The sequence below is a fragment of the Epinephelus moara genome, chromosome 10, assembly GCF_006386435.1.
Source record: "Epinephelus moara isolate mb chromosome 10, YSFRI_EMoa_1.0, whole genome shotgun sequence".
Classification (NCBI taxonomy): Eukaryota; Metazoa; Chordata; class Actinopteri; order Perciformes; family Serranidae; genus Epinephelus; species Epinephelus moara.
This window is the reverse complement of record NC_065515.1, coordinates 24724521-24735557: the sequence shown is the minus strand read 5'-3', so window position 1 is coordinate 24735557 and position 11037 is coordinate 24724521. Positions and strand designations below refer to the sequence as shown.

The 11037-nt window shown below is 39.1% G+C and overlaps 1 protein-coding gene across 1 annotated transcript in view; it reads left to right on the top strand.

Moving 5' to 3' along the window:
- The first annotated feature begins 1929 nt into the window (after nt 1-1929).
- firrm (FIGNL1 interacting regulator of recombination and mitosis) overlaps nt 1930-11037 on the top strand; it is a 22653-nt gene continuing 13545 nt past the window's right edge. The window contains exons 1-14 of the mRNA XM_050055212.1: nt 1930-2072; nt 2323-2451; nt 2876-2915; nt 3005-3093; nt 3699-3803; nt 3962-4102; nt 6555-6717; nt 7433-7517; nt 7648-7786; nt 8196-8285; nt 8423-8487; nt 8585-8733; nt 9898-10027; nt 10222-10408. Coding sequence (XP_049911169.1) covers nt 2356-2451; nt 2876-2915; nt 3005-3093; nt 3699-3803; nt 3962-4102; nt 6555-6717; nt 7433-7517; nt 7648-7786; nt 8196-8285; nt 8423-8487; nt 8585-8733; nt 9898-10027; nt 10222-10408 — 1479 coding nt within the window. The 5' untranslated portion in view covers nt 1930-2072; nt 2323-2355. The remainder of the gene's footprint in view (nt 2073-2322; nt 2452-2875; nt 2916-3004; nt 3094-3698; nt 3804-3961; nt 4103-6554; nt 6718-7432; nt 7518-7647; nt 7787-8195; nt 8286-8422; nt 8488-8584; nt 8734-9897; nt 10028-10221; nt 10409-11037) is intronic.

Here is an 11037-nt window from a genome sequence, read left to right as displayed (position 1 = left end):
CACTTTTAGTTTAAGATTTAAATTTTAGATTTAGATTTAGATTTAGATTTAATATTTAGATTTAGATTTAGATTTAGCATTTAGATTTAATATTTAGATTTAGATTTAATATTTAGATCAGATTTAGATTTAATATTTAGATTTAATATTTAGATTTAACATTTAGGTGCCACATTTAATATTTAGATTTAACTATTTAATATATTTCTAAGTTAACAAATATTGCTATAAATGTGGTAAAAGGTGACATTAAAAAATTCCCAACACTTTTTTAAACATTGTTTGAAGCTAAATGTGGCAAAATGTTGATGCTATTTTCAGCGTGAGCCACTTTACAAACGGCACCCCATAGACTGTGTCAGTGTTGAAGTGGACATGGTAAGTGAAAATTGATTTGTAGGGGAGCAATAAAAAATCCGAAAAATGCTTTCCATCATCTTGTACTTTAAGGGAATTTAAATGATATAGGATTTTTTTTTAATGTTGACACTATAGTAACTTATAAGTCTCAACATAAACTTCAGAATCTGGTTGATCAAGCTGCCTTGTTTAACCTAATTCAGTGGGGAAAATGTATATTCTGGTATGTCTTTCCAAGTGTAAGTACACAGCAGGCAGTTTCCCAATAAACTGTATGTGAACAGAGATAAGCATCAATGTGAAGTCCCATTTCCTAAACAAGAAGTCAGCCTCTTCCTGCAGCGGCGGTTGCTAACACCTAAGGCTGTCGGGAAACAAAGGTGCAGCCCAAAGCGTGCTGGTTTGCTTCAATGCTCAAGATCATATCCGTGAAACAATAGCTCACCAGACACTGATTTAATGGAGTAGTTAGATCCGAGCCAGCAGAAATTCCAGATCCCTAAGGGTATCATCAGTCTCTGAACTTTTTTATATACAATCTAAAGAAAAACATTTTTACCCACCCACCTGCACGGCCCTTGTAGGCGTCAACTTAAGTTATTCATTTTGTACACTTTGGGAGGATATAAACTGCTTGTTGAAGAGACAGAACCAAAACCTGTAAAGATACAGGACTTTATGTATCCTAAAGACAACTCAGCTGCCATAGTTGACTATGTAAGCTTGATATGTAAAAACCAAATCATCTGTCATCATTATGGGCGGCATGGTGATGCAGTGGTTAGCAGTGTCACCTCACAGCCAGAGGGTCACTGGTTTGAACCCAGGATGGGGCCCTTCTGTGTGGAGTTTGCATGTTGTCCCCGTGTCAGCTTAAATTTACTCAGGGTACTTCCTCCCACAGACATGCAGGTCAATTGGTGACTCTAAATTGGCCGTAGGTGTGATTGTGACATGACTGGTGGTCTGTCTCTATGTGTTACCCCTGTGATAGTCTGGTGACCTGTCCAGGGTGTACCCCGCCTCCTGCTCAGTGTCAGATAGACTCCAGCCCGCCAAGATCAGGATTCAACAGAAATCATTATTTGGATTACAATAAATAACCACAATATCAGTATTATATACTTATCTTTCTTGCTTTGTATAGTTAATCCTCATGAAGGTCTCATTGTTGATGCCCCTCTTCATATAATTATTAATTAAGCACAAATATTTTCAAACTCTGTTAAATTTGAATCATACAATACGTTTATTAAATGGGGCACATGTGACAATAAAATAATCTTTTCCACAGGTAAATGAAAAATGTCTGAAACATATGAATGACTTTGTATTTATTTTATTCACAGATGTCTATTTAAGTCTTTACTTCATACAGAAAATATGTATTTATTTGTATTTCACCTTTAATTTGCTCCCCCGTCGCTTTACAGTGATAGTTGCTATTTTCAGCGCTTTGCAGTTATTGAGTTCTCCTATTGGTTGAAAACTTTGCAGTGTAACATTTCAACCAATCAGAGTGAGGGTAGATGAGCCGTTTGCTTACTACGTCACATCCGATTCAAACAACGGCGCGCGGTCTGTCTTCGTTTTCCTCACTGTGTGGGTTACGCAATTTAGCTGTTAACAAAATGTAATGGCGACGTCGAGAGAAACAAACACGTCGTTGTGACTTAATGTTTCTGGTCAGAAGATACAGTTTATGATTTATGGTAAGAAGTTTTACGTGTTTACAAGTTAACTTCAGCCGTCATGCTAACGTTAAATGTTACCGTTAGCATAACATACCCTAGCAAACACACAAGCTAACGTTAGTCTGTGTTCTCTCCAGTCTAAACAGGAAGCGAATTCCATAATAACATCGGCTTATGTACGAAAATACAGATAAAGCTATCGTACTTAATTGAGTCACTTGTGACTCACTCGGTGACATTGTTGTGTAACCTTGTGTTATTCGGACAGTGGTCCTGAGCTCCCCCGGTGACTGTTGTCATCATGTCCCAGACCAACACTTCTCTCCTGGACGAGGTGGTGCAGTGGAGTCAGGAAACCTGTCGCCAGAAGCTCAAGTCTGTCCTGCCCAAACTCACCATATCCTCTCAAACTCAGGTTTATTCTTGTAACATGATTCATAGCATCACGCAAATAATTTATGTAAGGAGGGTCCAGTGTTATACAGGACTTATAAAGTTTTAGAAAGCACAAAGCGTGGGGGAAAATACAATATTTGGGATTAGGTCTATAGTTTAAAATGCGTGTTATTTGTTAACTTTTTAATGTGGTGGAGACAGTATGCCTGTTCTTATGATTTATACTGAACACCAAAATCATAAAGCCCTTTCAAGATGATAATATTTGGTAAATGTTAAGTATTTTCTGGGTGATGCTGGGCACAAGTTTGTGTTTTGCTGACACTTTTATGTCATCATTTTCGTTTGCAATCTTGATATTTGGCATAATTATACATTGGAAATTAATTTAATGGGATGTTGTGCTTTTCCTTGACTGTTTGCACTCTTTACATAATAACTCTGAGAGCTGGGATGATCATATACGTAAGTTTCTTCATTACTCCATTTGTAATTACAGACTGCTCACTTTGTATGAACTGTCTTTAAAACATAGCATCCCCTATGATCTCCAGGTATACTGAAGATCATTACAGACATGTTCCTCCCTCATATTGGTTTGTCTGAACTGGAAGATGAGTGCTTCTCCAAGATCTTACCAAAGGTAAAAAAAATAAATAATAATAATGTAGGCATGCTGTCTTTAGGACCTAAACAGCTCATATGACATTGCAAGGTCAATTTTAGATTTCACTTTTTCTGAAAGTGTAGCTCAGTCCATAGGGACTTGGCTTGGGAACCAGAGGATCACACGTCCCAGCGTAGACTGGTAGCTGGAGAGGTGCCAGTTTGCCTCCTGGGCACTGCCACTGTACCCTTAGGCAAGGCGCTGAACCCTCAACTGCTTGGGGCGCCTGTCCAAGGCAGCCCCTTGCTCTGACATCTCTCCATTTAATGCGTGTATTGGTCTTGTTTGTGCATGGGCCTGTGTGTGTATGACAACAGAGAGAAAAAAAATTTAAATTCCCCTCGAGGATTAATGAAGTGTATCTCCTTCTTCTTCTAGACCCTGAATCTGTTTTAGATTAGACAGTGGGATTTCTGCAAAATTAGTCACACCTAGTCTTTGCCTTGTGAAGGATCTCTTATGATTGTATTATTTGTTGATAGAATTTTTGTGAATTACTGGTTTATTCATATCTTCCCCTAAACGTGTATTGATTTGTCTGTGTGAAAATTTCTGTCCTTGTGTGTCACAAATGTCTGCAGGCGGTGACAATGTTTGACAGCATGATGAAAGAAATCTTGGACCAGGTTGGAGGGCTGTCCAGTCAAAACACTGAACTGTGTGCCTTACTAAGGAACATTCTGCAGGTACTGTTGTCTTTACTGACTTAGTTTTTACATCACAAAGCTGTGTATTTAAAAATGGTTCAGTTAGTACCTCACAACCTGATATGTATTTTCTACAAAACATTGTTCTCGTTTCATTCCTGACCTACATTTTCACAAGATCTTTCTTTCTGTTTCAGGCAATGATGCAGATAATTGATGCATTGTCCACTTGCGTGCGTCACATTGGCAAATTTGAGGAAGCCCCCGACTTAGATGCCATCCGTTCATTACCAACTTGTATCCTGAAAGTCCTGAGGGAAACCTTTCAGCACTGCAGGGTTAGTCTGTTAACTTCAGCAATGACTGTGAAATCTAAAGTGAAAGTATTTTTCACATTGTTATTTATAAAATAATCATGTTATTGTTACTAAGATGGAATTGCAAAGATAACTACGTTATCATTATGCACAGAAAATGCCTAAAATGAGTGGTTTAAATTTTGTGAATAAGTGCATGAATTGTTTTACTAACAAAATACACAGCAAACTCACATCTAACACTAAGTAGTGGGGGATTTATTTATACCTACAGCTCATTATTTTCAGTTTCTTTGTGAAACAAAAAATGGGAATTTATCAGTGTTTATTTTTAAGTGTTTAAAAATGGGTGAAAATTGGATTAAAAAATAAGTCAGTATTTCCAAAGTTCAGGTGACACTGGATTTTAAAAATAGCATTTGCAGTACAAAGGTACCTGGAGCAAATCAGTAGCTTTTTTTCCCTTGTTTTCCTGTTTCTTGTTATTATAGCCTTTTAGTATTATCTGAGGTGTCAACAGCTCAAGAGGATGTCATTAGCCGGAACCTGCAGTGATAAGCATATTTTCGCTGTATGAAACATGAATACATAGGGATGCAAGCAGGCCTGGAATTTCGTCATTTTAGGGGCATTTGGCCTTTCGTGTAGTGAGGGCACAGAGGCCAAAGGCCAGGGCAGCAAGGCCATAAAATAAAACAATGATTTCCACGTCCATAATTAATTTAATTTAAGGACTAAGAATGTATAACTATCTGTGAAATGAATAAATAAAACAAGCTCAAGTAATGACTATAATAAGTAATAATGTGATTTATTTAATAGCACTAATAAACCCAATGTGTTTTGAATATAGAACAACCAGGTTTATGTATTTATAAGCAAACAATCTTAAATATTAGGCCTAAATATTTTTGAGTGTACATGATAAACTGATTCACTGAACAAGACTCGCTTACAATTATTTTTGATGTGTTGTTAGATAGCTAACAAACAAACAAACTACAGCAGGGCTATTCAATTACTTTAAACTGGGCCGCATTTCAAAACCAGATAACATTGATGGGCCACATTTTTAGCAGCGAGCAACTTTTTTTTTTTTTTTTTGGCATACATATATATATTTATATATATACAGGCATGGCCCTCCTCAACATGATGCAGAAACAGACTAAAAAAGAGCTGTCAATGCACAGAAGCATAATAAGTAACATTAACAGTATCTAATAACACACACTATCTCACTACCAGCATCTCCCTCTCTCCTCTCCTCCACACACACACACACACACACACACACACACACATGCACACACCTCACCTCCTGGCGTTTTCCTTATAGGTCAGTTACACAGGATATAGTTTTATAAAGTCCATGGCAGCAACAGTCATGTTTACAACAACAAAGTCACTATTTAAAACCCAATAATATCTCACTGGAATATAAATATTCCTCCTGACATCACAGTACTGAGTGAAGAAAGTCACGTTATCTCAGCATGAAGACAAACATCAGTATCAGTCATTCATCCTGCTCTCTGTCCCTCCTCTACTGAGGACACTCACTGTCTGCAGGTCGCTGCCTCAGGTGCATCTTCAGATAGTGTTAGCCTACATACAGACAGCTTTAATTTTAGTTTGTCTTTAACACTTTGCTGTTAGCACTGCAAGCGCGATATGCTTGTGTCGAGCGCGATCGTAAATCATAATAGCGGTGAATGAGAGAATCCTATTTCAACGACAGAGCGGGTTGAAATATGGATTTCTACATGCTGATCACATGTATTGATAAAGTATTGGCTTGGCTGGCAGAGGTTTTATTGCACTTATTTACAGTAACAAGTGTAGCTGTTGTTAACTAGAGTGATCTTGAAGTTATATTCTCCTCATCTGCACCGCAGCCTCTCTGCTGATGTCTGACTCCAGTCTTGTGTGTGTGTGTGTGTGTGTGTGAAACTTTAAAAAGTAACGCCGATAATGGCGGAGCTTACTATTATTACGGTCTTGATTAAATTTGCCTTGGGTTGTTTATTACTGGGTCTCGGTACCGATCCCTGCCCGGGCGTTTGATGAAGTCTCCTGGTTGGCCGGTGATAGATTGGTGTCAAACTGTCGTTATAGCCCGTCCGAGCGGTTCATGCCAGGCTCGAGTCAAACCCACCACTGGTGATGTACGCATCGTCTCATTTGATGTTGCCCAATAAGAATCCAGAATGTCATCAAAAGACACATTTTTTCCTCAAAAGATGCAGGTGTCAAAGCCGTGTTGACAGGAAAGAGGCAGAGGAGAAAACTGCAAAATCACCTGGGGCAGTGCGGGCGGGGCATCAAGGCCACTGTGGCTTTAGGGCAGATATTTTTTTCAAGGGCACAAGGCCAAATTAATTCCTGCCCTGGATGCAAGGGAACAAAAAATCCATTGCCCAAGGAGAGATGAAAATAGTAAGTTTAATTGTATTCTGCATTTTGTCTTCAGGAGAGTGAAGTAGTTTACTGTGGCCGATTGTCCCTGGTGGCTGATCTGCTGCAGGGACTCTTCAAGGAGGCCTACTCCCTTCAGAAGGGTCTGTTGGAGCTGCTGGACGGGATCTCCCTGGACAGCAGTGCCTCAGAGGAAGAGGTCTCTGACATCGTAACAGGTGTGTATATTTCTGTGTGTTTCTGTCTGTTTGCCACTGCCACGCCCTTTGTAATTAAGCCCTTCTGTCATTCACCACTGAGAGACTTCAGCTCATTCAAAACTCTGCAGCTCGGCTACTAACCAGAACCAAGAGGAGAGAGCACATCAGGCCAGTCCTAGCTGCTCTGCACTGACTTCCTGTTACATTTAGAATTGATTTTATGGTCCTCCTCCTTGTATACAAAGCCCTACATGGGCTGGGACCAAGCAGTGCTAACTCCCTTGTTAATTACTTTCCTCCAAGAACACTGCGATCTTCTGCTGCTGGTTTATTGGAGGTTCCCAGCAACAGCCAAAGAAGATCTGGGATTTAAAAGAAAGTTAAAGACATATCTGTTCACTTTAGACTTTAACCAGCTCTGACTTCCTGTTACAGGCCTAAAATGCTTTCTTTTTGGGCTTTTACTTTGTTTTTACACTTCACGCTGCTGCAACGCTTTAAAATCTTACTTTATGATTTATAGTTTTACAATTCTATGATTTTATGAATCAGTTCTGTTTTATGTTCACTGTGTCTATTTTCATGTGGAGCACTCAGTGCGTATCCTGCCCTTATTGTAAAGCACTTTGTGCTGCATTTCTTATATGAAAGGTGCTATATAGATAAAGTTTATTATTATTATTATTATTGTATTTGTATACCTTCAATGCAAGTAATTTTTCATCTTCCTCAGTGATTCACAACCTGCTCGATATCTGCTCTATTATCTCCAACCTGGACATAGCACTGCATGCTAACACATGGAAATTCCTCATCAAGTCAGTACAGCAGACACTCATGTTGACATTTATATTTTTAATTAATTTCACATTTTTTGTCATATTAGATGAATCATTTTGTTAAAGGAGTTGGATAAATTTAATATTTAATTTGGCCACTTATGTTCAGACAGAGTTTGAAGTACCATGCACTGGTGGAGGAACATCTACATCACGGTGACATCAGCAACAGCCTGTGTGATAACTTGTTGACCTCCTTCCACAACTGTGTGGAGCTGGCTGAACAGATTAAAAATGCTGGTCTGCAGGTAAGAAAACTGATTGGTAGTTAAATAAAGAACAAATATTATTTATACCTTTTTAGCAGCTTTTTATATTGAATTGACTATTGAATGAGTATTTATTGTTCCTCTTGACTTCCTTCAAAGTTTATAAACAATTTAGATTAAAAAGTATGAACTCATTGCTCCTTAGCTGTATTTTTTGTTTACTAGAGAATCAGTGTAAGCTCAATGTAAAAAAATGTAAATGGTGTAGCCCGATTATAGTACAGTCCTGTTATCAACGAGAGTCAGCACATTGGTGTATATTTGTGTTTGGATTTTGTCTTGCACTATACCCCTGTGTTCTCAGGAAAGAAAGTGACACAAGGTTTATCAGAGTAGACATGATCTTTGCCCCCTTTTTTGTTAATGCTGTGTTGTCCCTTTTTTAAAGGAGGCAACACAAAGCCCAGAATACAAGCTGTTCCAGAAAACTGCAAAGATGTGCAGATTTTTTGCCAACACTTTGGTTCATTACATAAAGGTACTGGGAAATGTGGATCTCTTTGACCCTGTCTTTACTCTAAAAATTGTGCCATCTCTATGTCTGTTGAATTTTTCTTTACCATAGAATACAGAGCAGCTAAACTGATATCCCAATATTCTTTATCCTTTGAACAGGAATTCAAATGTTTTCTAACAAAGTATTGTAGCTGCTTTCACAAACTCTACCTCCAAGTCGTCAGGTATGGGCAGTTTTACAAAGCAAATTCAGACTACAATTTATCCTTTGAGTTGTCAGTCATTGAGTCGTGCGTAAATGTACATTTTGATGTCTTTCAGTAAGTTCCCTCCCAGCTTGTGTGCTCCGACACTGCCCTCGGCTCTGTCCGAGGAGCTGAATGCAGCAGCTCTGGTTCCCATGGATGCCCTTCTGCTACAGCTGTTGCCTTTAAAAGCCTTTGCTGAAGTTGTTCTCCAGCAGGACCTGCGTGAGTTAAAGCTTGTCCTCACTTTCCTCTTTCTCCTAGATACTCAGTACGTTTACATGCAGCTTGAGAAAATCGAATTATTGGCTTGGTCCGACTGAAACTGGACTTTTAAATGCATGTAAACAGATTAGTCCGACTAAAATTGGACTATCCGTAGCTCGACAAACACACATAGATAATTTGATTGAAAATGAACTATTGCTGGATGTATCCACTTAGTGGAGTCGGACTCTGCGTTCTGCGCATGCACCACTTTTTCTTTTGCGGGCTTTCACCCGGAAAAAGAAGGAGATGACGTAGCAGCAGTTCAGTATACAGCAGCGTAGTAACCCCCAGAAAAACAGACAAACAAACACCATGGCGACCAAGAAGCAGAAGACGCACTTCTGGACGGACGAGGAAACTACATTCATGCTCCACCATCTTCATTCGTCGTTAGCTTCCTCTTCGCGTCAACAGGAACTAGTTCAATGCGCACTATATTTAAAAGGACACAGCGCCGCCTTTCGAGGCGGAGTCAGACGTACTTGGTCAGAAATTCAATTTTCTCTTCTGCATGTATACTCAGACAAGACGAGAAGTCCGACTTGACTGATTAGCAGAGCTATGAGCTTAGGTCGACTACTGCGCGCATGTAAACGTACTGACTATTGCAAGGTTGATAAATGCTTTTCTGTTTTCCTTTTTAGTAGAGACATGTTTGATACACTTTTAATGCTGACAGTGTAATCTATAATTCATGTTGTCATGTCGTTCCCATTGTTAGCATACTAGTCACTTAAAACTCATCAACGCTGGTACTGTATATTGAAGTATTGCATCAATCCCACTTCTCCTGTCCGACACAGTGAATGAAATCAGCGTATGCGCCGATACCAGTCCATCACTTATATAATGTATAGTATGCAGTTGGACACAGGAGTCTCATGTATTAGCATATGCAATGTAAAGGAACCCTCAGGACACATGGTTGCTGACTCGCTAATCCTGTACTTCCTTGGACAACTAGTATATTTAGGACTTTTTGCATCTTTGGGAAATGTTGACCTAATGCTTTTACTCAAAAGACTGTTGGCATCATGTTTCTAGTTGCTGACTGACATTTGTGCCACAAAAAAATACAACATAAAATCCTGGAATGACCCTTGTCTTGTTTGTGTGCAGGGTTAAGTCCTGAACATGAGCTTCCTCAGTGTCTTCTGCTGATGAGCATCCTGGGTCAGCTGACCTCCCAACCAGAGGAGGTGCTGCGACTTTGGTACACAAGCAGCCAGTTTTCGGAGGACACACCCAGGTAATAAATAAATAAAAAGCACATTAGACTTTAAGGACTGAAGAGTTAAATATTGACATACATGAAGTAGACTTTGAAGTATCACTCAGCACTCCTGGAAGAGATTATACCATTCAGTTGTGTATTTAAGCTAATTTGTTGACAAACGTATGTCTAAAATGCTCATGTTTTTTCCCCATTCCTTCTGTTTCCAGACTTCCTCTCTACCAGGCCTTGTTCACTAGTTTCAGGCGATGCTGTACCGAGCGTCGGATGCCAGTGCTGTTGCCAGGGGTGATGATGAAGGGTCAGGCACAGGTCCAGGTCACTCTACACAACCACATCTGCGTGCAGCTCTGTGCCAGTGTGGCTGCGCTTCCCGCAGTGTACTTCCCTGTGCTGGTGAGGTCTACACACATGACTACATACATTGTATCATAAGCAGCATTTGTGGAAGTCATTTGACACTGTTATGTTAATAACGTTTGTTGACAAACATGTATAGACAGACGTGCTTATAAGTTTGTTTCATTATATATGTTTTGATTCAGGCAACATGTCTGCCCCTCCAAAAAATAAGTATTTTAAAGCAGAGATAAGGAATGGAGATTTAGTTTGAAATAACAGAATCAGAAATCAAAAGTTGTTTTTTATGTCATGGCATCTTCTGTCCTGACAGTTTGTTTTTATAAGTAGAAAGCAACACGCACATTGCTTGCTTTTGGACCTCTGTTGTGCAGAGAATAAATTTCCTCAAAGATCCCAGCCAAAGAAAAAAGGAAATTCAAAGTCAAAACAGTTTTTTCACGGCCATTGTGTCTTCTTATCAAACCTCAGGAGAAAACTCTGTGCATATCAGGGTATCCGCGGATCCTTGAAAAGTCTTAAAAAGTCTTAAATTCATGTATCTAAAAGTAAGGCCTGAAAATGTCTTAAATTCATTAGAAATGTCTCAGATTGGTCTTAAATTCATTACTCAAAGGTCTTAAAATTGTTGCGGAAGGAATATTTAATCTGACTTTATTTCTTTT